A 26052-nucleotide genomic window follows, 5' to 3' on the forward strand; every position below is an offset into this window, starting at 1 on the left:
CTCCATGGCGGGGGATGTCCGCTCCATGGATCAGCTCATGACCACCATGGCTGAGGGCATGAAGATCATGATGCAGGGCTTCAAGTGCGTGGTGCAGGCACTGGTGGGAATCCACGAGTGTCAGCGCCAGAGGATGGTGGGGCTTCTGGATCTCACTGAAGGAAAGAGGATTGTCAGGAGTGCAGCCGTCCACCCAGGGAAACCTGGAGTTGTCCAACCCATTTGGCACCCCCTTCCCAATGAGCGACGCACCTCAAGCCCTGCAAACCAAGGAGGGCAGCACTGCTGCACCAGTGCTGCCCGAAAGTAGGCCCAGACCTCTGCCCCCAAGATCATCTCAGGCAACAGAGCGCGGAAGTCAATAGGCCACCTCAACCTCAACTGTGGATCCTCAGGTACACCTAGACGTAGTGGGAGGGTGAGGAAGACTAAGAAACGATAGATATCTAGTGCGTTCAGGTGAACCTAGGCACTGGGAGAGATAGGTCACCATTGTAATATTGCTCTTCTGTTAAACATCACCTTGTTCTCTCCAGATCCTCCACCTTGTTATTCCATGGTGCCATGCTCCGGAAACACCCGTGCACACTCGGCCCTTCATCCCCTGCGGAGTGTGAGGAAGACAACGCCATGTCTCTTCCAACTTCCACGCTGATAACTCAGTAAAGACACACTGCTGCTGGCACAGCCCCCCCCCCCCCCCCCCAGACACCCTTCCTAACCCCCCCCATCCATGGAAGGCACCCCCACCACCCCCCTGCCGCCACGCCCTCAGCATCAACGCTCAGGCCTCTCATATCTGCCACTCTTCTCTAGTGACGAGGAGGCCAAAGGCTGGCAAAGTGTCGGAAGGTTGCCCAGCTCGCATGTCCATTGCAGGGAAGCACCAGGGCCCCCTGCCCTCAGAGGGGGCTGGAGTAGTTGAGATAAGTCACTCCCAAAAAATTTATAAAATGTAAAATGAGTGGCTTCGGCTCCCCTAGTGGCCTGGCTGGTTACCCATCAGGAGGGACGTGACCCGAGTTTGCCAATCCAGAAAACTGTTGAGGTCGGGTTAGGGGCGGGGGGGGGGCAATTGGAAATTTCACAGCTGTGAAGGTTAGATTTAAGCTGTGTCGGGGCATTTACGGACACGGAATCAAGACAAGTCAATCAGTCCCCTCATGTTCCTGATTTCTGCCAGAATAACCAGCAAGGCCTTCAGCTAGCACTCGTGAACATACACCCACATACAGAATTGTTACGGCGCAGAAAGAGGCCATTCGGTCCACTGTGTCTGCGGCAGCTCTCCAAACGAGCATCACGAATTTTCCGCATACCCCAGCATGCTGTCTCTATTCAAATATTCATCTCATGCCCTCTCGAAAGTCTCGATGGAACCTGCCTCCACCACACTTCAGACCTGGACCACTCGCTGCGTGTAAAAGTCTTTTCTCACATTGCGTTTGCTTCTTCTGCAAATCACTTCAAACCGCTTTAAAATGGGGTGCAGGGGGTGGGCGTGGCCAGAGCATTTACAGAACTGTAGAGGCCACATTTGCAAAAAAGAACTGCTAAAATGATATCGATTGAAGACTGTGGCAATTGCTCAGCCCCGAATGCACAGTTACAGCTTTCAAAGGGGTTCATGAAAATTGAATTATTCAGCACATAGGAAGAAGCAGTTATGGGACTGGAGCGTTTACTGAAAGGGAATAGTAAATATGAGAAAATTAAGGAGCAGGCTTTACCAACTGTTACGTTCCTTTTGCGTTCTGCCCTTCACAACCTCAAGAAGGAAAAATTACTTTTCAGAAATAGAGGAGTCTTTGAACACCTCGCTGGCTTTGAAAGCAGACCGAGGCAGGCTAGCAGCACGGTTCAATTCCCGTAACAGGCTCACCGAACAGGCGCCGGAATGTGGCGACTAGGGGCTTTTCACAGTAACTTCATTTGAAGCCTACTCGTGACAATAAGCGATTTTCATTTCATTTTTTTCATTTCAAACTTTAGCCTGACCAAAGTCCCCAACTCAGGAGATCCTGGTGAGTCGGGTGCCGGCCTTACAATAAGTTTGAGTTTAATTAACACCCATTGTAAATTAGTTTTCCCTTCAAAGCTACAAAACGTCAATTGAGGGGTGAGTCTACACTTGCGGCATTTCAACTTAGGACGGCATGGTGGCACAGTGGTTAGCACTGCGGCCACACGGCACCAAGGACCCAGGTTCAATCCCAGCCTTGGGTCACTGACCGTGTGGCGTTTGCATGGTGGCACAGTGGTTAGCACTGCGGCCACACTGCACCAAAGACCCGGGTTCGATCCCGGCCCCAGGTCACTGACCGTGCGGAGTTTGCACATTCTTCCCGTGTCTGCTTGGGTTCTCCCCCCCCCCCCCCCCCCCCCCCCCCACACAACCCAAAGATGTTCAGGGTAGGAGGATTGGCCACGCTAAAATTGCTCCTTAATTGAATCTTTAAAAAAAAAATTTTATGAAATGACATTTCAACTTACGACATGGATTTCAGGCACTAATTGTTTCGTAAGTCCAAGTGCTGCCTGCGATGGATGCGACTGCTTTATGTGGCTGACGCTAAGAACTGGAGTGAGTTTTGACATCTGGGGAGTTTTGGCCCAAGCGCAGGTGGAAATAACGGCTGAGAATTAACCGGGCACTTTAAGCGAGTGCGTGTGTGCAGCGATGTGCGCATGTCCATTCGGATCAACATGAAAAAGATTGCCTTTTGTTGCTGTCTGTTCTGATTATTGTTTTGACTCTGGTTGGAAAATAGCACAAAATTGCTGTAGTATCTGTACCCACATGAATTAGTTTCTCGATAGAATCAAGCTTCCTCTGTTTCAGAGCTGTTTCTCTACATTGTGGAAGAAGCAAACAGAAACTGGATGCTGCCGTCATTTCCTAGATCAGGGGCGGGATTCATCGTGGCCCGCGCCAATATCGTAATCCCTGTTTACGGCCGAATCGGCGGGCGGCGCCTGTTTGTGGATGCTCCGCCCCCTCCAAAAACGGCATCATCGGGGAGTACGCCGCACGCCGTTGGGACGGCCTTCAGGACCTGAAGGCCCACCCCGATGCTCCGCCCCCAATGGGCCGAGTTCACGATGGCGCGGTACACTCGTGCTCTCTGTGTTCGTGAACCAGGCATGGCGGCTGCGGACTGTGTCTGACGCCGCCACAGTCGGTGGGGTGGGGGGGGGGGAAGGGAGAGCCATCTCACTGGGTTGGGGGGGGGGCTTCGGCGAGGGCTGGGGGGGGGGACTGGTGGGGGGTGGCCCGGGGGTGTCCAGGTGGGCACATTCTAGCAGGTCGGGTCCGTGGGCAGCCAGCGCCATGTTGCATGGCACAACCCGTTGCAGGTCACCGGCGTGCGCATGTGCGGCAGTTCTCCGGCCGTTTATTTCGTGAAGGCCATGCGTGTCACCTGGCGCGGCAGCCAGCCCCTCACCTGTCGGAAGGGTCGGTGCTAGGGCCCTCGCTGATTATTTCAGCCTAGAACTAGACACTTCCTGCAGACATGGCCTCAAAATCGGAGAATCCAGCCCCAGATTCCTGGATTTTGGCTGTCAAGAAAGGACCTGCCCTCCAATTCTCCCACCCTCCGGTTACAAGACGATAGCCAACATTCCACGTAGTCATGTCATTCCTGGGCTTGGAAATACGGCCAAGGTAGCAAAATTGCAGCCGGGGAACCCAGGAATATTTAATCCCTATTCAACCACTCCATAATCCCGGTCTGTGTCCGTCTAACAAAACTATTTTCCCATTCACCCATACTGCAAAGCCAGTGCTTACCTTTAACATCGATCCATTCTGAAAGACGTGTTGCTCATCACACACAACACAATATTCATTCAGAGTGGGAATCCTTTGCTCTGCATACTTCATGGTCTGTAACAGGGAGATATAAATGAATGACGGTATGCTTATAACTAAGTGACATGTGTTTCGGGGGGCCTGTGGCAGTTTTCCATGCCATCAAAAGGGCAGTTTTCCCTGGCTCCATGAAAGAGTTTCATGGTTGCAGGCCTGTGTGTGTGTCTAAAGGCATGCAAGGGGGAAAGATGAACAAGATGGTAGGTGCTGAGGTGGCAAAAGGGGATCACTCGGTCCATCTACCCTATGCTGGCCCCTGAGGTGGCAAAAGGAGATCACTCGGTCCATCTACCCTATGCTGGCCCCTGAGGTGGCAAAAGGAGATCAGTCGGTCTATCTACCCTATGCTGGCCCTTTAAAAGAGTTATCCAGTTAGGCCCACTCTCCCGATCTTTCCCAAAGGCCTTGCATATTTGGCCTTCATCGTATTAATCCAATTCCCTTCCTTAAAATTTTCCACTGAATCCAATCCTTCACCGAGTCCTGGAAAGGTTGTTGCCAAGAAACAATGACGTTTTCGACGAGGCTGGTAAACTAAACAACGGATTCATACATAAAGCGAGTTGACAGCCAAGTTCCAACATAACCTCAAGCCATCTCTCACTCAAAGCATTGTTAGAAATTGGTTAAATCTTCTCGGGACTTGACCTGTCGGCTGCTCAACGCGCAGTAGAGAGATGTCAGATTAGTCCCAATTAAAACAGACTTGCTTCTGGCAGAGCAGAATGCCATGGGCAAAATAGTTAGACAGCAGGAGCCATTCATGCTGTGATGTTCTTTGTGTTGCTAATTTTATGATGGTGGTAGTGTTCACAAAGACAACAAATAGCTTTAAATTGAACTACGCTATAAATTTATCAACACTACTTATTTGGATTCGACACTCACTCCTATATAATTCACAATTGATAATAAACACATAATCTACACTGATCTACTACTAATCTCTACACTGTTACATTAACTATGATCTGCTCTCACTCACACGATCTTTCCTTCAGTCTGTTCTCCAGCTTTCCCCTCAACCTCTCATCCCACAAGGCTTAGCATCAATGTCTTATGTAACCGTCAGGCACCAGAGACTAGGGGATTTTCACAGTGACTTTATTGCAGTGTTAATGTAAGCCTACTTATGACAATAAAAATTATTATTATAAGTAATAAGGGGTTGGTGTAGCTCACTCAGCTAAATCGCTGGCTTTTAAAGCAGACCAAGGCAGGCCAGCAGCACGGTTCGATTCCCTTACCAGCCTCCCCGGACAGGCGCCGGAATGTGGCGACTAGGGGCTTTTCACAGTAACTTCATTGAAGCCTACTCGTGACAATAAGCGAATTTCATTTCATTTTCCATTTCAATTTCCATTCCCCTGAATTTCTGCCACAAACTCACCTACTCAGCTAAAATAGCGAGCCCACCTGCCCAGGCCCTTCAGCAGCCATGATCCCACCTGGAGTCACATAACGTCTGCTGCAGTAGAATGCATGTCACACCAGGAAATAAAGTTTGGGAAGCGCCGCCATTAAGGTTTTAAAAATTTTTGGCGGCGCGGTAGCACAGTGGTTGGCACTGCTGCCTCACGGTGCCGTGGACCCAGGTTCGATCACAGCCCCGGGTCATTGTCCATTTGGAGTTTGTACATTCTCCCCGTGTCTGCATAGGTTTCGCCCCCCACAACCCAAAAGGATGTGCAGGAACATATAGAACATTACAGCTCAGTACAGGCCCTTTGGCCCTCGATGTTGCGCCGACCTGTGAAACACTCTAAAGCCCATCTACACTATTCCCTTATCATCCATATGTCTATCAATGACCATTTGAATGCTCGTAGTGTTGGCGAGTCCACTACTGTTGCAGGCACGGCATTCCACGCCCTTACTACTCTCTGAGTAAAGAACCTACCTCTGACATCTGTCCTATATCTATCTCCCCTCAATTTAAAGCTATGTCCCCTCGTGCTAGACATCACCATTCAAAGAAAAAGGCTCTCACTGTCCACCCTATCTAATCCTCTGATCATCTTGTATGCCTCAATTAAGTCACCTCTTAACCTTCTTCTCTCTAACGAAAACAGCCTCAAGTACCTCAGCCTTCCCTCATAAGATCTTCCCTCCATACCAGGCAACATTCTGGTAAATCTCCTCTGCACCCTTTCCAATGCTTTCACATCCTTCCTATAATGCGGTGACCAGAATTGCACGCAATACTCCAAATGCGGCCGCACCAGAGTTTTGTCCAGCTACAACATGACCTCATGGCTCCGAAACTCAATCCCTCTACCAATAAAAGCTAACACACCGTACGCCTTCTTAACAACCCTCTCAACCTGGGTGGCAACTTTCAGGGTTGCAGGGTTGGTGAATTAGCCACACTAAATTGCCCCTTAATTGGCAAAAAAAAAGAATTGGGTACTCTAAATTTATTTTTTTAAAGTTTTTTTTCTGACTGCTTTCTCTGCGTTGTGCAGTCTTTCCTTTCCCCACAATAGTCTAAAAACGAGGACACGGCTCTCCAAGGACATGCTAAAAGGAGCAGTTGCCTGGACTAGAAGCTTTCACAAGACCCCGGCTAAAAGAGAGGATTGGGTAATTTCTTGTTCAGCTGGAAAGAGCTGGGAATTAATTTACACAGATAACTTAGATTGGTGACTATTCTCTCGCGCACTGCATTTTTGCCGGAGAATATTCCTGCTCAGAGTTTACCTGCACGAGAAAGCCATATTCTAATGTTGGAATGTTCTTACAGTGGCTCCCAGCCTGTGGATAAATGGATAAGATTGGTAAGACGCTGAGCAAATGGAAAGTTTCTTCATTATAAAACAACCCTGGTCTCACGTGGATGGACAGCAGAGTTCTGGAGCATGTGCAACAAGGTGCCTCAGCCGAGCAAATTCTGGCCCAATTTGATGGTCTAAAAAACAGATTCTTCCTAAATGGTAAAGTAATGCGGGAGTTCACGGACAGACACATTTGGTAGTGTAGAATTTGAGCATGTGCTAAAAAATAAAGAGAGACTTTTGTTGTCGGATCTCCCCACCTCGCGGGTCATCTGGATAATCCACAGGACTACCGATGTCAGGGAAAGTAAGGGAAACAACAGATTAAGGCTCTGTGAGAAGGGCGTGCTGATTGGTTGGCCAGTAGACTCTGATTGGTAGAGGCTGCAACGCCTCGACCAATCGGCGCTCCCTTCTCATAGCCTGATCATTGCAAGGTGGGAAGCTTCGAGAAAAAATGTCTTTTTTTTCCAACTGGATAATTTGTGTCACTATTGTTGATCAGCTGGACAATTTGTGTCATTTTTAGTTGGTCAGCTGGACAATTTGTGTGATTTTTGTTGGTCAACTGGACAATTTGTGGCATTATTCTTGGTTACCGGGGACCTGGGGTCAATTTCTAGGCTTAGAATCATAGAATCAAGCCGGGAATGGAACCTGGGACTCTGCCGCTGTGAAGTAACTGTGCTAACCACTGTGCTACCATGCTTGGTCGCTGTCCGGAGTCTGCACGTTCTCCCCGTGTCTGTGTCGGTTTCCTCTGGGTACTTGATTTCCTCCCACAGTCCAAAGATATGCAGGTTAGGTGGATTGGCCATGCAAAATTGTCCCTTAATGTCCCAAAAAGGTTAGGTGGGGTTACTGGGTTACGGGGATAGGGTGGAAATGTGGGCTGAAGTAGGGTGCTTTTTCCAAGGGCCGGTGCAGACTCAATGGGCCGAATGGCCTCCTTCTGCACTGTAAATTCTATGATTCTATGGTAACTGGACAATTTGTGTCATTATTGTTGGTAAACTGGATAATTTGTGTCACTATTGTTGGTCAACTGGACAATTTGTGTCATTATTGTTGGTCAACTGGATAATTTGTGTCATTTTTAGTTGGTCAACTGGACAATTTGTGTCACTTTTGTTGGTCAACTGGACAATTTGTGTCATTATTCTTGGTCAACTGGACAGTTTGTGTCATTTTTGTTGGTCAACTGGTCAATTTCTGTCATCGTTGTAACGGGAAGGTTGCATCTCTGTTTGAGACTAAAACAATTCAGATGAACGCAATTCTTCAGCAACTGAAAATTGGGGGTTTAGAAACCCGTGCTACCTAAATAGGTTTTACATATTCGGTGTCCGCTTGAATGACCCAGTGGCTGCAGATCATTTGCACACAACACGGGGGGAAAACTTGCCTGATTGGCAGAGGGGTATCCAAAGAGTTCTGGTTTGGGCGTTTTCATGGTGCAGGAGATGGAACGATTAATGATGCGATTGACTCGGAGATCTGGCACCCCGAGCTTGCTCTTTAGCATGGAGTCCTGAATGAGGGGGAAGCTTGGAGATCTACAAGGAAAGGCAGAAAGATAATTTCCATCAGACGGCAGAATAATACAAATGTTCCCAAATCACCCAGAGGTAAAGGTCTATCTTTTCCTGTGTGTGGACAGCTACTTCCTGGTTTTAATCACCTATCTTACCCCTGATGGTAATACTTTAATGCTCCGACAGGTCATCAGTGAATTGTCAGTAGGATTTTTCCATTCATTGAAATCTAGCATGGGAAAGACTACATTGGCTAATGTTTCCTTTGTCATTTTGAGGTCTTGGCCTAAATTGAATAGGAAACAATCCTTGGCATTAAAGGGAACACTTCAAAACCTGTTACTTTTATCTACATTGCGCTTGACCTTCACATTGTCGGTCAGTCTGAACTCAAGAATTAGGAGCAGGAGTAGGCTATTCAACCTCTCGAGCCTGCTGAGCGTCCCTTATTCGCAATACTTGGGGTAAAGATTGTCTCGGATTCCAGAATTTTCCGAATTTTGGAAAACCTCTATCAGCATATTTGTGAAACGTCGCATGGTGAACACCATGGCCGGGATTCTCCCCTACCTGGCGGGGCGGGGGGGTCCCGGCGTGTCGAAGTGGCGTGAACCACTCCGGCGTCGGCCGCCCCAAAGGAGTGGAATTCTCCGCACCTTTAGGGGCCAAGCCCTCACAGCCTTTGGCGCCAAGCCAGCCGGGGCCGAAATGACTTCGCCGGCTGGAATAAGTCTGCATATGCACCGGTGCGTCAGCGGCTGCTGACCTCATACCGCCGCATGTGCAGGGGAGGGGGTCTCTTCCGCCTCCGCCATGGTGAAGGCCATGGCGGAGGCGGAAGAAAAAGAGGGCCCCCACGTCACAGGCCCGCCGGCCGATTGGTGGGCCCCGATCGTGGGCCAGGCCACCGTGGGGGCACCCCCCGGGGTCAGATTGCCCCGCGCACCCCCTCCCAGGACCCCGGAGCCCACCCGCGCTGCCAATCCCGCTGGTAAGAGAGGTGGTTTAAACCACGCCGGCGGGAGAGGCCTGTCAGCAGCAGGACTTCGGCCCATCGCGGGCCAGAGAATCGCCGCGGGGGGCCCGCCGACCGGCGCGGCGCAATTCCCGCCCCCGCCGAATCTCGGTGGGTCGGAGAATTCGGGACACGGTGGGGGCGGGATTGACGCCGGCCCCAGGCGATTCTCCGACGCCCCAGGGGGTCGGAGAATTCCGCCCCATGATTTATTTTTAAACTTGAAGCATGATTTCGGTGCTCAAAATAAAGGGCGGATTTCAGAGCGTTCTGAATTTCGGAAATTTCGAACTGTATTGGCCAGGGTAAAAAAAAAAAGACACTATCTCAGGGTCGCCAATCTTCCAAGTTTGTCCTTGCATCTCCAAAAACTAAAGATTAATCTTCCAGACACTGTTACAAGCAACTTGAAAGACAACCGGACACTTCCGATTTTTCATTTTCTTCACCCACTTCCTTGCGATCGTTATAAAAGTATTTGGAGATTGGCAGGATGGAAAGCTGGTTGACTGGCCGGGGTTGGGGGGGGGGGGGGGGGGGAGTGCATGTGATGAAACTACCAGAAAATTGTGCGATTTGAATAGCTAAATCTACCCTCTTAATGCCACCATTTTGGAAACGAACACTGAACAAGACATCCTTTACTTTGGGATTGGAGAGAAGATACTGAGCCCGGAGCGGAATTTCTTCACTCTGCTACTCGCTTTGAACCAGCTCTGCCTCTTCTCCTGCTGCCGTTTGAGGAAATCATTGCTGAGGTTCTTCCACTGCTGAGAAGTAAACATTCCCAGAATTCTGCAAAGGAAGAGACACAGGACATATGAGCATCGCATCTTCCGCTGGCAAGACCCAAGCGACTTGAGTCATCCCTGTCTCCGGAATGGGCCAGGAATTTCCTCAGAGCTGTGCCCACTCCACCACTATGATTTGATCAGGGGTGTGACGGGAACCTGAATCACACCAGTAAATGGGGTTTCCAGCTTGACTCTGTTCTTTTTTTAAATTCTTATTCCTTGCTCAAAAACGATGCAGAACTGACGAGGCAAGCCCTTAATCCATCTACTTGCTTTCTCCAAAAACAATTCAAATTCACGTCGAGTCCAATACATGGCCCCCACAAGAGAGACATAGTCGATCCAAGCTTACAAAAATGGCCACCTGATCTCATGCTTCATCCTACGCTTGATCTTAGCCAAAAGGCCAAGAAGCGAGATACAGCAACCCAGCACCAGAAAGACCGAGGAAATTTCAGGGCCGTTTATTTTTAAAACTACAGTTTATTTGTGACGTTTCTGAGTGCGTATGACTAAACTTGAAATTGTTTGTATCTCCTTCTCTGAATTTTGTTTCGAAGAAGGCGAGGGCTGTTTTGCTTTGGGGCTGAACCATGATACTCAGTGTCACCAATCAAACCTGGCTACTAATGAGAGCACCTCCAGATAATCTGTGCTGGTGAATGGTGGTTGAGGATTAACTATTGGCCAGGAGAGCTCCCGTCATCATAATGTCTTCAAAATAATGTCACCGGATCATTTATGCCTGCGTCAAGAGACCAGACGGGCCATCGTTTTAACACTGCATCAGAAAAGACGAAGAGCGGGTTTCTCCCATCCCCAGCCTTGTGTTTCTCAATGGTGCGCCATTCGCAGCCGATGGGATTCTCTCTTCCAGCCGCTTGTCAATGGGATTTTCCATTGAAGGTGCCCCGCGCCACCGGGAAACCCACGTGCGGGGGGGGGGGGGGGGGGGGGGGTCGCCAGCGGGGATAGAGAGTCGGAATGGCTGGAGAATTCCGCCCTAAGTCTCCAATAGACAACACAAACTCAGTATTGTGATGGAAGCATCAGCCTAGATTCTGTGCCCCAAACTCCAGAGCGGAACTTAAACCCACAACCTCTTCTCATGTAAGAGTACCTTTAAGAAATGGGTGTTTATGAAATAGCTGCAGTCATGTCAGAGTGTGGGTGGAACCGGGCTGTCTGTCTGCTTTTACTTTTGTTTTTGAGCTGGCAGCTACAGTGTGTGTTTAATTTCATTTTGAAATTACACCAGTCAAACCAGGTGTAATTTTGATTTCACTCTGTATGAAAAGAATGTCTTCAGATCACTTGCTAATTTAAAAGTGATAACTGCTCTCAGTAGAGAATTAAAACCTGCTGCCTTTGGTAAAGAGGGTATTTGTCTTATGGACGTTGCTAGGAAAGATTAAGGGTTACTTATAGAGTACTTTATTCACTGGGGGAAGTATTTCAGTCGATATTTACTGTGTGTTTATAAAATGTTAACTGGATTCATAGAATAAACATTGTTTTGTTTTAAAAGTACTTTCGCTCTCTGTTACATCACACCTGTAGAGTGGGCCGTGTGCTCTCCATAACCAAAATCTATTAAAAGTTGTGGGTCAAGTGAACTCCATGGTACACTTTGGGGTTCTCTAAACCCTGGGCCCTAATACTCTGACTCGGAGAAGAGATCATGGTTGAGCTACGGCTGACACTTCGAAACCTTCCGATAACACAAGGTCTAGGAGCAGGAGTAAGCCTTTCAGCTTCCCTGTGGCAACACTTGGTGAGATGGAAGATAGGCTGTTTTTGATAAATATATAACAACAAGGGAATATATTCACGAGCAGGATTTTGACACTCGTAGAAGATAATTGTCATATGCAAGACTAATAGTTTTGAGATTTGTAATTATGCATTATACATAGAATGCCTTCATAATGATATCTACATATGATCCACTTTTAAAAGGTATAATAATCTGGGCAGCATGGTGGTACAGTGGTTAGCACTGTTGTCTGATGGTGACGAGGTCCTAGGTTCGATCCCGGCTCTGGATCACTGTCCGTGTGGAGTTTGCACATCTCCCCATGGGTCGCACCCCACAACCCAAAGATGTGCAGGGTCGGTGGATTGGCCACGCTAAATTGCCCCTTAATTGGAAAAAATTAATTGGGTGCTCTAATTTTAAAAAAATAAAAGGGATAATTCTCTTACAAAAGGAAATTGCATTTATATAACACCCTTCGTGGACTCAGGATAGGTGTCCAAAAGCACTTTACAACCAATGAAGTAAGGCTCGAAGTGTAATCACTATTGTCGGGTATGCAGCAGCCACTGTTGTACACAGCAAGGTCCCATAAACAGTGACGTGGTAATGGTCTGTTTTAGTGACATTGTTCAATGGCGGCTATTGTACTTACTTCTTCAGCTGTAGACCCAGGCCAAATCCCTCCTTGTTGGATGGCTGAAAAACATCTACTGACGGCTCTGTTGGGTGATTCAAACAGCATCATTTGTGAGGGCTTATGGCACTTTCAAGAAAATAGATCAAACGGGTGACATCCATTGTGAATCAGCCATTTCTAAATGCACACTAATTTGATTTTGAACACCTCCAAGGTGTAAGGAAGCAAGGTTTGCTTCTCAATAGATGATCCTCTCCTCTCTGAACCACTTCAAAGAACTTCACAGAAGTGAACCACTCAAAGCGCAGGGTACGTGACAGCCACTTGGTGCACAGCACGATCCAAATCTCAGCTGCAAGCGGCTATTCTGTTTTTCATGATGTTGGAGGAGGAAATATCAAGCAGCCAATGCACAGCTTCAGGAAAGGGCAAGTGCTGAGGTGGCCTGTTTAGAAGGCCCAGCTGGTTCCCTTGGGATTTGTCCCAGTTGTTTTAAAGCTGTAGGGCCACTTGGTACCCCTCACCTCCCCCTGCCATTTCCACTAATATACCCTCAATCGCAACTCAATTCCATCAAATGCCACCCTCCCCGTCTATCTCTCATAGTCCTCTCATAGTTCCCATGCCAACTCACTCAGTATCCACCATAGGCAGACCTCAGGAGTCATATGGAGATGAAAAAAATGAACTTCTAACAACTCTTACAAATTTCATTGTGTAAAAACTCCCAATCATGAAATCCATTCAAACCTTTAAATTTCAAGTGGTTAATTTCTTATTTAAAATAAATAACCTTCTATTCAGACCCCACTTCAAAGACAGCCAATCCTTTAATATCTTTTTAGACTGTCAAACAAACTGTGAACTCAGAATCTTCTGCTGAGATAATTGCAGCTTTGAAAACTCAGTCAAACATTCGTTATGGCGTGATGATTTCATTTTGTTTTGTTAAAACACCTGCTCCTATTTTCTACGTTTCTTTGGGTGGGATTCCCCGGTCCCTCAGCCGTGTGTTTCTCAGCACATTGTTCCCTGGCTGTGGGATTCTCTACTCCCGTCGCTTGTCAATGGGATTTCCCATTGATGCCACCCCATGCCGGCAGAAAAGCCGCCGGCGGTGGTATACCACTGGCGGGAAAAGAAAGTCCCAACGGCTGTTGAATTCCAGCCTCTTTTTCTATAATAGTCTTTTGGAAATGTCAACAAAGACCTCTGCTGAAAACGCATAAACAGATGTTTTTTTTAAAACTAACCCACATTTGATGACCGTCGATCAAAGCAGAGGCTTTCTTTTTTAAACTCTCGCTGACAGCAGCAGCCTGTTTTTCTTAACCCCCATCGCCGACAGCTGCAGCCTTTCTTTTTAGCTTTTTTATAAACAGTGGGATATTGAGAAAAAATCAGATCCTGACACTTATAAAAAGATCTTTATCCGCCTTTCAGGAGGATTGACATCCACTCCATCAATTTGTGATTCTGACACCGCTATTCCCATGTTTGCAATCGCCAACTGGGTTTTTTTTTAAGAACCCAGTGCTAAGTGCAAATGGCCTTGCCCAAGCTTGGATTTCCTTCCTGTGCGAATCACATCCTGTTCCATTTCGCCTGTTGGCAAAGTGGCTGGGCCTCTAGCGTCAGGGTCCTGACGCCATTTTTATAACTTCGCAGAGTCTTTTCAAGTGAGAGAAATAATATCCGGTCCATAGCCTCAAGCTGGATTTACTGATATTTTATCACATGTTCAACCTCCATGTTACATTAATTGTCATGAAATTAAACATCACGCCACGTTGATGAAAAGGGACAAATATGACAGCGAACTTAACCAACAGGCCCGTGAAAAACATACCCTCAACTTCAGGAGACCTGACATTGAGATTCACTGAGCGCTAACTGAATTGAAATAAGAGAGTGTTTACTGTGGGATTTCACCGACTAATAAGTGGGTTGGGGGTTCCCCAGGTTGATTTCGCTTTGACTCTCTCGTGCTATCAGAAAGAGGGACTTATAATTCAATCAGATGGGTAGGATGCAAACACTCAGGTCCTGCTGGGATGGAAGTGTCTCACCTCATTGTAAAAGGCCAACCATCTCCTGAACGCCATCTTCGGACATTTTTTGCCTCCTTTGCTTTTTGATCGCCACTTTTTGTCTGGGGTAGTGTAACGATTCTTAGAGGTTGGCCAATGGAGAGGTGCAGCTTCATGCACTCGTGTGAGGGCGGGGTGGGGGGGGGGGGGGGGGAGAGCCACTGAGGAGGTGTGGCAAAGTCTCTGATGGAAGTAGGGACAGGAGAGCTAAGCTAACATGTCGCTCATTCGTACCATTGTTGCCTGTTAAGCATGAAGACTTTCCGCCTTACCAATTTCCACCTTTTCCCTGGGCCTGAGTCGACCTGTACAATCCGTCCGGGTAGCTTTCATCACTTACCGGGGCCATCCAGGTACTGTGACAGAGAAAATCTCAGTCTCAGTACAATGGGCTCTATCCTTGTCACCTTCCAGGCTGTCGCAATCTCCTCCTGTTGACAAGTGAACATTGGTTACAGGCAGCGAGCCCAGATCTACGGGCACACTTGTAGTCAGTTAGTTCGAGTTGAATATCGGATGGTGAAACAGCCAGGGACTAATATTTTAGGGCTGTGAGTTCTAACAAAGTCCTGCGCAGTTGCGGACTTTAAAACAGGAAGCACGTAAAGGTCAGTGTGCCTTCAGAATCCGGCCCCACCCAGCGGGAAACAGAAAATTAAAACAATCACGGGCACCGCTCATGTACTTAATCTATAAATGGCTGCAGCAGTAGGAAGAAAAGTCTTGCTGCTGCTGAATGCTATTGTTGGAAGAGTATCAAAGCATTTGGTCTTTCTACTCTGTCCCTGGGAAGCAGACCCCACATCGTTCAATAAATATAGAGAAACCATGGGCCTGCCATTATGGCCAAGGATTGGGATTAGGTAAGAGCGGAGGACCTGGTGGGTCAAGTGCCTGTGTGCTACAGGCTTTCTTTGGTTTTAGCCACTCTGCTCAAAGCTCCAAATAAACCTGGAGGAAATAATCATTTTAACGCTGAATGCCAAATATACGCCCTGTGCTCGGAGGCCTGCCTGCAATGAATGGCATTGTTAGTTCACACCAGCTGTAACTTTATGTCTTCCAACGCTTCCTCCATACCAATCTGCCTCTGCTTGATGCCATTTCTGTTCATGTGCTGTTTTTACATTTTATTTTATTACCACGGTGCTACAGTGAGACTACGATTAACCCTGGTTTGAGAACTTCAAATTCTGGCTTTAGTTGGATCTACAAAACACAAGAATCTGACCCAAAGTGATTATCTGCAGCTCCTTACACTTTCCAGTTTATGCGTCCCTTATATGTGTTTAACCCACTGCGTATGTTCATTATTGATCAGAAATAGTACAGTAAGAAGTCTTACAACACCAGGTTAAAGTCCAACAGGTTTGTTTCGAATCACTAGCTTTCGGAGCACTGCTCCTTCCTCAGGTGAATGAAGAGGTGCATTCCAGAAACATATATATAGACAAATTCAAAGATGCAAGACAATGCTTAGAATGCGAGCATTTGCAGGTAATTGAGTTTTTACAGATCCAGAGATAGGGGTAACCCCAGGTTCAAGAGGTGTGAATCGTCTCAAGCCAGGACAGTTGGTAGGATTTTGCAAGCCCATGCCAGATGGTGGGGGGTGAATGTAATGCGACATGAATCCTCGGTCCCGGTTGAGGCCGTACTCATGAGTGCGGAACTTGGCTCTAAGTTTCTGCTCGGCGATTCTGCGTTGTCGCGCGTCCTGAAGACCGCCTTGGAGAACGCTTACCCGGAGATCAGAGGCTGAATGCCCTCGACTGCTGAAGTGTTCCCCGACTGGAAGGGAACATTCCTGCCTGGTGATTGTCATGCGATGTCCGTTCATCAGTTGTTGCAGTGTCTGCATGGTCTCGAGAAATAGTCCGGCACTATAGCATGGTGTTAGTGAACGAATAAACTATAGGCCCGGAATAATGTGCTGGAAACAGGATGGCACGGTGATTAGCATCACTGCCTCACAGTGCCAGGGATCTGGATTCGATTCCCGCCTTGGGTGACTGTCTGTGCGGAGTCTGCACTTTCTCCCTGTGTCTGTGTGGGTTTCCTCCGGGTGCTCCTGTTTCATCCCACAGTTCAAAGATGTGCAGGTCAGGTGGAGTTACGGGATAGACCTTGATAGGGTGCTCATTCGGAAGGTCGGTGCTGATTCGATGGGACGAATGGCCTCCTGCAGCACTGTCGGGATTCTATGCCCAATGGTTGATTGAGCAACATCTCGACTTGCCAATTTAAATTCAATTAAAATAATAAATCTAGAATAGAATGCTAATACTACTAATAATAATCATGGAACTGCCATCTGCCCGTCCACAAGGGGAGGAAATCAGTCTGCCTTACCTGGTCTGGCCTGGCCTACGCATGAATCTAGATTCGCAGAAACATGGTTGACTCCTAACTGCCCTCTGAAATGGCCTAGCAAGACCTCAGTTGCATCAAACCTCTACAGAACAAAGCCCAGGGATACCTGGGCAGCACGGTAGCATAGTGGTTAGCACAATTGCTTCACAACTCCAGGGTCCCAGGTTCGACTCCCGGCTTGGGTCACTGTCTGTGCGGAGTCTGCACGTTCTCCCCCTGTGTGCGTGGGTTTCTTCCGGGTCCTCCGGTTTCCTCCCGCAGTCCAAAGATGTGCAGGTTAGGTGGATTGGCCATGTGAAAATTGCCATTAGAATCCAAAATTACCCTCAGTGTTGGGTGGGGTGACTGGGTTATGGGGATAAGGTGGAGATGTGGGCTTGGGTAGGGTGCTCTTTCCAAGAGCCGTTGCAGACTCGATGGGCCGAATGGCCTCCTTCTGCACTGTAAATTCTATGAAATCTATACCAGATGGACCGCAGCAGTTCAAGAAGGCAGCAAGGGCAATTAGGCATGGGCACTAAGTGCTGATCCTCATATCCAAAGGGCAAATTAAAAATTGCATCTTTCTTAATGTAACAACAGCAAAGAAAATGCTGGAAACACTCAGCAGGTCAGGCAGCATCTGTGGAGACAAACAGGGTTAATGGGTGGCATGCTCTTAGCCGGGAGCCCTGCGGCAGGAATATTTCCCATTGCAGAGGGTGACAGGAAGCGACGGAATGGCCTCCGCCTCCAGTGCAATTAACTATGCATTCGGGTTGAGGGGAGTGGTTGTGCTGTCTTCTGTGGTGGGGCGGGATTGATGGCACGTGTCTTGCTGTAGTGTCTGGGTGCCATGTTTAAAAGGCGCCCAACATCTCTGGCCTACCATTGAAGAATTGCACCTCCTGAAAAAAGACGATGGACCTCCAGAAGCACTCTTGAGGCTAGGAGGTGGACCTCTTCGATGACACTGAAGCTGGAAGGTCCACCTGAGAACTGTTCCTCCCACCCATTCAGGGCCATTGGCTGCCTCCATCCTGAACTCAGGAGGCAACCTGAGGCCTTCTTCAGGCGAATCCTGACTTCTGCACGTCACGTTGCTCCAGATGTGTTCTGGATCCGCCGTCTTATTTTGTATATCTTTATTTCAAATTTTCAGCATCCATCCGCAGTATTTTGCCATTTTATCTTTTTGTTTGTTAGCCTTGCTGTGATCGTGCTGGGGTCAACGGCTGATTACTGGGTTGAAGTGATTTATTTGGATTTGGTCCTTGGGAGCCAAACTGTAAATGACGGCAGGAATGTTGCTTCCACTTGACATCACTTCAACCTTATCCATGCCCTTAAGGGCAGCACTGTAGCATTGTGGATAGCACAATGGCTTCACAGCTCCAGTGTCTCAGGTTCGATTCCGGCTTGGGTCACTGTCTGTGCGGAGTCTGCACATCCTCCCCGTGTGTGCGTGGGTTTCCTCCTGGTGCTCCGGTTTCCTCCCACAGTCCAAAGATGTGCAGGTTAGGTGGATTGGACATGATAAATTGCCCTTAGTGTCCAAAATTGCCCTTAGTGTTGGGTGGGGTTACTGGGTTATGGGGATAAGGTGGAGGTGTTAGCCTTGGGTAGGGTGCTCTTTCCAAGAGCCGGTGCAGGCTCGATGGGCCGAATGGCCTCCTTCTGCACTGTAAATTCTATGATCTTATCCGACATCAGCAGTAAGGCCTCAGAACGATAACTTAGACATTGGGGTTAGAGCGAGATGATTACAACTCCTCCTTGGTCCACTTCACTGTGACCACGGAAGCTTAAATTCCACACTGGCCTTTTAACTGCCATCCCAGCAGGGTGGGCGGCAAGGGAGAGCAGGTGATGCTCACTGTAGTGCAGCGCAAAGATGCAAGCGAACCTTCAACAATGTCTTCACAAAAAAATCCAAAGCGTTCATTCTAATGGAAAATTAGAAAGAGCTGAAGACAGCCATTATCTCAGGCTGTGAAGAAACCATCGGCTACAATTGGGGGCAGCACGGTAGCACAGTGGTTAGCACAAGCTCCAGGGTCCCAGCTTCGATTCCCGGCTTGGGTCACTGTCTGTGCGGAGTCTACACGTTCTCCCCCCGTGTGTGTGTGGGTTTCCTCCGGGTGCTCCGGTTTTCTCCCACAATCCAAAGATGTGCGGGTGAGGTGGATTGGTCGCGCTAAATTGTCCTTAGTGTCCAAAAAGGTTAAGTGAGGTTACTGGGTTACGGGATAGGGTGGAGGTGTGGGCTTGAGTAGGGTTCTCTTTCCAAGGGCCGGTGCAGACTCGATGGGCCGAATGGCCTCCTTCAGCACTGTAAATTCTATAATTCTATTCAAGACCAGGAATCACCAAGACTGGTTCGACGAGAATGAGCCCATCATCTAAGAGCTCAAAGACAAAAAGGGGAAAGCTTCCTGCGTCTGGCAAGACGTTGTCATCAACAAGGTAAAGAGGGAGAACCCATTAAATAGCAAATGCGGAGGTAGAAAGAATAACTAGGGAAATGGAGGACCAATGGTGGACTGAGAAAGCCAAGGAGCTGCAACTCCTCACCGACAGGCACAACACCTGGGGGTAGGCCTCAAACCGGTGTGGAGTAAGGATGAAACCCTTGGAAAAAACATCAGCATTCAATAGAGAGAACACTTAAGAGAACTCAAAAACTATGATCCAATCATAGATGACAACGTGTTTGAGGAAATCCCCCAACTCCCCATTAAAGATGATCTTGGACTCCCACCACGCGTGGATGAGGTCGAAGGCGCTCTTAAAAACATGAGGAATGGAAAGGCCACAGGAGTGGACAGGATCCCAGAGGAGATTTTCAAACTCAGAGAGGGAGAGATCACCCGTCATCTCTATCAGCTGTTCTTGAAAATCTGAGACAGAGAAGAAATCCCTGCTGACCTCAGGGATGCTGTCATCACCAACATCTTCAAGAAAGAAGACAAAGCGGACTGTGGGAACTACAGAGGAGAGGTACTATCAATGCTGTCTGAGATGGATTCTCCGCATCAACCGGGGGGGAACAGGTGTACTAACATTAACGTTCTTGGAGGTGCCAGGCTTATCAACATCGAGGCCATGATCATCCAAAACCAACCACTCCGCTGGGCCAGGCGCACACTTAGATGCCAGATCCCCAATTGCCAAAGCAAATCTTCTTCGCTCAGCTTAAGGAAGACACGCAAGCTAGAGGAGGACAAAGGAAGCGCTTCAAAGACACTCTGCAGGCTTACCTCAAGAAATGCAACATAGACGTCAACGTCTTGCTCTGAAAAAACCTACCTGGAGAACCTTGATTGAAGGGATACAATTCTTTGAGAATACCTGATAGCAAGAGGAAGCCCGGAAAAGAAGCAGGAGAAGGGAATGCCAAAGATTTTAAGCGCAAGGATAAATCCCACCTCTCGGAAACATCTGCCCAGTCTGCGGTTGAAGATGCGGCTGTGGATAGGGCTCATCAGCCACGCAAGGACCCACAGAGCCCATGACCAGTGACATGAAGTTTCTTAGGTGGAAAACCATGCTCGTCAGTGAGTGATCACTGAAGAAGAAGAGGAACGAGATGATTATAACTCCTCATTGGCCCACTTCACTATAACCTCGGAAGCTTAAATTCCCGCTGACCTTTAACTGCTATCCAAGATGGGTGGACGGCAAGTCAGAGAAGATGGTGATCACTAGTGTAGCATTTTGCATTATACACAACTTTCTGTCTCGTAGCTTTGATCCAAAGATCCAAAGATAAAGGGGCTGTTTAGCACACTGGGCTAAATCGCTGGCTTTGGAAGCAGACCAAGGCAGGCCAGCAGCACGGTTCGATTCCCATAACAGCCTCCCCGAACAGGCGCCAGAATGTGGAGACTAGGGTCTTTTCACAGCAACTTCATTGAAGTGTACTCGTGACAATAAGTGATTTTCATTTTCATTTTCAAGATTTATTTTTAAATTTAGAGTACCCAATTCATTTTCCATTAAGGGGCAATTTAGCGTCGCCAATCTACCTACCCTGCACATCTTTGGGTTGTGGGGGCGAAACCCACGCAAACACGGGGAGAATGTGCAAACTCCACATGGACAGTGACCCAGAGTCGGGATCGAACCTGGGACCTCGGCGCCGTGAAGCAGCAGTGCTAACCACTGCGCCACCATGCTACCCACCTTTGATCCAAAGGTGTGCAGGATAGGTGGATTGGCCATGCTAAAGAATATTGCCCTTAGTGTCCAAAGATGTGCAGATTAGGTAGGGTTACAGGGATAGGGTGGGAGAGTGGGCCTAATTGGGGTGCTCTTTCAGAGGGTCGGTGCAGACTCGATGGGCCTAATGGCCTCCTTCTGCACTATGATCAAAAAAAAAAGCCCACCATCCTTTCTTTAGTTCAGCCGTCTTCTTTTGCTGGGGGGCTCAAGAATGAGTAAGAACTCCACTAAATCCGACCTAGGCTTCGCCAAAGGCTGGACAGAGATCCATCGGCACTTGGATTAACAAGCCAGCACAGGACCTCAGCTAAACACAAGCCAAGATAAAGCCTAGAGACAGAATTAGTCTCATCAAAATTAAACCGACAACAGTAATTTGCCGGAATGAAGACATTGACAGTGACTCCCCAACCAGTAGGAACACTGTTAGGTGAGACCATCTAATTATTAGATGTGAAAATAGAACCTCTGGGAACCTGCCTCAGAGTTTCATTGAGAAATGGGTTTCCTTGTTTCGTTTTGGCACAGCAATGTTTTTTCCTACCCGTGGGCTGGAGCTTGTTGGTCCTGGTTGAGGGCATGGCCTGGTTGGAGATGTACCAGCTGTTGTCAGACCTGAAGCAGCTTAACTAAACCACAGCATATGGCACCATTCATGCTCCAGTTCCCAATCGCAGTCCATCATCTCTGTTCCTCTGTTCCATCGTTCCACTCGAGCAAGTCGACTCGCAAGAAAAAAAAAACAATGCGAATTTCGACCAGAATGTCAATATGTACACAAACCCTGTACCGAGGAAGGATGTGCCATTTGGACACATCTCAAACCAAACCAGATGAACGGCATAGGGTGAAATCTTGCAACGAGCAGAAAGAAAAATAAATCTCGTCCTCCCCCAAGCAAACTGCAAATCATAAGGAATTGTTTCAGTCATCGGCAGGAAGCTATTTTTAATTGCGTTGCTTAACCCAATTGTCTCCACTCTAATTCTTTCCCCTTGAGAACAAGCTGTCACAGTTAATATCCTTCAGCGATGGTCGCCTGGTCTTCTCCGTTCCGATTGGCAGCCGTTTAGCTGCCAGTGTGCGCAGTGCGCACGCAATTGAACTGGATGAATGAGTTTGACCAAATGATCAAAATGGGCTGTGGATCCCTCAGCAAGCAAGAGGCTCAGCACGTGGACATTGCCCAGTGACCCACCTGAGCTGCCTGCACTGTCCTCCCCAGGCCCAAAACTGAAAAAAAAAATTTTTCCAAAGAGAAGGAAGCCATTTACCCCATCTACACCAACCAATAAAGAACGGTAGCACAATGGGTAGCACTGCTGCTTCACAGCGCCAGCGTGCCAGGTTCAACTCCCGGTTTGGGTCACTGTCTGTGCGGAGTCTGCACGTTCTCCCCGTGTCTGCGTGGCGGGTGCACCGGTTTCCTCCCACAAGTCCTGAAAATCCTGCTGTTAGGGGGATTGGATGTTCTGAATTCAGGCGCTGAAATGTGGCGATGAGGGGATTTGCACAGTAACTTCATTGCAGTGTTAATGTAATCCAACTTGTGACAGTAAAGATTGTTATTATTATAAAGAGATATGCAGAGCCGTCCAGTTCTGAAGAAGGGTCATACGGACTTGAAATGTTAACTCTGTTTCTCTCCTCACAGATGCTGCCAGGTCTGCTGAACGTATCCAGCATTATCTGTTTTTATTTCCGATTTGCAGCATCTGCAGGATTTTGCCTTTGAAGAGCCACCTACACTGTGAGGCCTGGATAGAGTGGACATGGAGAGGTTGTTTCCACTTGTAGGAAAAACTAGAACCAGAGGACACCATCTCAGACTAAAGGGACGATCCTTTAAAACAGAGATGAGCAGGAATTTCTTCAGCCAGAGGGTGGTGAATCTGTGGAACTCTTTGCCACAGAAGGCAGTGGAGGCCAAATCACCGAGGGTCTTTAAGACAGAGATAGATAGGTTCTTATAGAATTTACAGTGCAGAAGGAGGTCATTCGGCCCACCGAGTCTGCACCGGCTCTTGTAAAGAGCACCCTGCCCAAGGTCAACACCTCCACCCTATCCCCATAACCCAGTAACCCCACCCAACACTAAGGACAATTTTGGACACTAAGGGCAATTTATCATGGCCAATCCACCTAACCTGCACATCTTTGTGACTGTGGAAGGAAACCGGAGCACCCGGAGGAAACCCACGCACACACGGGGAGGATGTGCAGACTCCGCACAGACAGTGACCCAAGCCGGAATCGAACCTGGGACCCTGGAGCTGTGAAGCGATTGTGCCAGCCACAATGCTACCGTGCTGCCCTTGATTAATTCTGATTCTTGATTAATGCTGTTCTTGATTAATAAGGGGATCAGGGGTTATGGGGAGAAGGCAGGAGAATGGGGATGGGAAAATATCAGCCATGATTGAGAATGGTGGAACAGACTTGATGGGCCCAGTGGCCTAATTCTGCTCATATGTCTTATGGTCTAATGGAATCTCGCCTTCCAACTCGTGGTCCTGAATTTTCCGGCCTAACATCGTCTAACATTGACTGCAACTGGATGCAGTAAAACGGAAAACAGGCTTCCGACACAGGAGATGGTCCAACTTTGTTTTATTGAACCTGTTGATTGCTGTACATAATCTGCTGTGGGTTGACACTCTGTTAACCCAACTGATAACCTCCTACTGGCTTGACCAGACTAGCTCTCTACCACATGGTGATGATGTTCATTGGCCTGTGCACTGTGACTATCTCCCTCGCCGTGTCCTGTGAGAGAGAGAGAGCCTTAATGCCCTGTGGGCTTTATAGCGGTGGTGTCCTGTCTGGTGATTGGTTGTTCTGTGTCGTGTGTGTTCATTGGTTATCCTGTGTGTCAATCACTGCCTGTCTGCATCTCATGATATTCATGAGTGGACATTATGACAAGAGGGTGGTGGGAATCTGGAACTTGCTGCCTGAAAGGGCGATAGAGGCAGGGACCCTCACAACTTTAAAGAAGTATTTCGATGAGCACTTGAAACGCCACAGCATACAAGTCTGTGGACCAAGAGCTGAAAAATGGAATCAGGAGAGGAGAGGTACTTGATGTCTGTGGTGGTATGAATGGGAGCACTGCCATTGGTGCAGAGCATTGGTTTACTATTGACTCTGGCTGGTCATGTGCCTCTCGTCTGATTGGCTGGGACTAGTCATGTGACTGCTCACCAATTGGTCGAGGGGCAAGTAGACCCCGCCTCCGAGTCGGGGTATAAGTATCCAGAGTTCCCGGCGGTCGGCCTTTCACTGTAGTCGACCACCGGGCTAACAACTAGCTGATTAAAGTCTAAGTTTGGACCTTCATCGTGCCTCGCGTCCAATTGATGGTACATCAATGTCTGGTGCAGACATGATGGGCCGGAGGGACAATTTTTGTGCTGTAAAACTCTATGACTCCATGACAACTTTAGAGTATTTTAATTCTTAAATATATTTAGTGACTTGCACCCCCCCCCCCCCACTCCCCCCAGCCCCAAAGCCTTCTGTGGTAGAGAATTCCACAAGTTCACAACCCCACGACCCTCTGAATGAGGCTGTTCTCCTCATGTCAGTCCCAAATGGCCTACCCCATATGCTGAGACTGAGACTACCGCCCCCACCCCCACCCCCACCCTCCCGTTTTGCGGCCCCCACCCTACCCAGCCAGAGGAAGCAACATTTCTGCCTCCAGTCTGTCCTGCCCTGTCAGACTTTTATACGTTTCCGTTAGATCCCCTCTTCTGAACTCCGATGAAGACAGGCCCAGTCAGACCCAATCTCTCCTTTTATCACGCTCCTACCTTCCCAGGAATCCGTCTGGGTTCAAAGTGAATCAATGGGCATGCTGCTTTATCACAGTTGGAGCATTGGCGACAAATGTGCGACAGGGAAAGTGTGACAGGAAGTACTTGAGGCGCCCCAGGAAGTGATCCCTAAATGTAAGAGTGTTAACGTAGTCCCAATGGAACACACAGCAATTGAAGCTGGAGTCAGTACTTACATCCAGAAAACTCATATTAATGTGCAGGTCCACATCCACATCATCAATCGTCCCATATTCCCTGCAGAAAGAAATATTTGAAATAAATAAATAACAGCCTGTCTAAACATTAAAGGTTTTAGGCCTCTTCAGTTATGCTGTTCAAAATATGTACTTGAAACTTAGATACATAGAAGAGCAGGAGGAGGCCTTTTGGCCCTTCAATCCTGCTCCGCCATTTATGGCAATCATGGCTGATCATCCAACTCAATAGCCTAATCCTGCTTTCTTCCCATAGCCTTTGATCCCATTCTCCCCAAGTGCTGTATCTAGCCGCCTCTTGACTATAGTCAATGTTTTAGCATCAACTACTTCCTGTGGTAATGAATTCCACAGGCTCACCACTCTTTGAGTGAGGAAATGTCTCCTCAACTCTGTCCGAAATGGTTCATCCTGATTCCTCAGATTGTGACCCCAGTTCTGGACACACCCACCATTGGGAGCATCTTCCCTGCATCTATCCTGTCTGGTCCTGTTAGAATTTTATCAGTCGCTATGAGATCCCACCTCATTCTTCTGAACCCCAGCGAGAACAATCCCAACCTAGTCAATCCCTCCTCATATGACAGTCCTGCCATCCCTGAAACATTAGACCAGGAGCAAGCCATTCACCCCCTCAAGCCTGTTTTGCAGTTCAGAAAGATGATCTGTATCTTAACACAGTTCCAGTTATTTTGGGTCCATGCTCTCGAGGGAGTGCAGCGAAGGTTTACCAGACTGATTCCAGGGATGGCGGGACTGTCATATGGGGAGAGATTGACTAGGTTGGGATTGTTCTCGCTGGAGTTCAAAAGAATGAGGGGGAATCTCATAGAGACTTATAAAATTCTGATAGGACTAGACAGGGTAGATGCAGGGAAGATGGTACCAATGATGGGTGTGTCCAGAACCAGGGATCACAGCCTGAGGATTCAAGGTAAACCATTTCGGACCCTGGGACCCTG

The 26052-nt window shown here is 48.1% G+C and overlaps 1 protein-coding gene across 9 annotated transcripts in view; it reads right to left on the reverse strand.

Annotated features, from left to right (window-relative positions):
* LOC119956767 (protein mono-ADP-ribosyltransferase PARP6) overlaps positions 1–26052 on the reverse strand; it is a 133373-nt gene that overhangs the window by 38345 nt on the left and 68976 nt on the right. For all 9 annotated transcript variants that reach the window (XM_038784152.1, XM_038784151.1, XM_038784148.1 and 6 more), the window contains 7 exons: positions 25070–25130; positions 14819–14909; positions 12404–12470; positions 9844–9993; positions 8054–8204; positions 6575–6628; positions 3794–3889 (listed from right to left, as the gene is read on the reverse strand). In XM_038784152.1, the coding sequence (XP_038640080.1) occupies positions 3794–3889; positions 6575–6628; positions 8054–8204; positions 9844–9993; positions 12404–12470; positions 14819–14909; positions 25070–25130 (670 nt within the window). The remainder of the gene's footprint in view (positions 1–3793; positions 3890–6574; positions 6629–8053; positions 8205–9843; positions 9994–12403; positions 12471–14818; positions 14910–25069; positions 25131–26052) is intronic.

This window comes from Scyliorhinus canicula, chromosome 24 (assembly GCF_902713615.1).
Source record: "Scyliorhinus canicula chromosome 24, sScyCan1.1, whole genome shotgun sequence".
Lineage (NCBI taxonomy): Eukaryota > Metazoa > Chordata > Chondrichthyes > Carcharhiniformes > Scyliorhinidae > Scyliorhinus > Scyliorhinus canicula.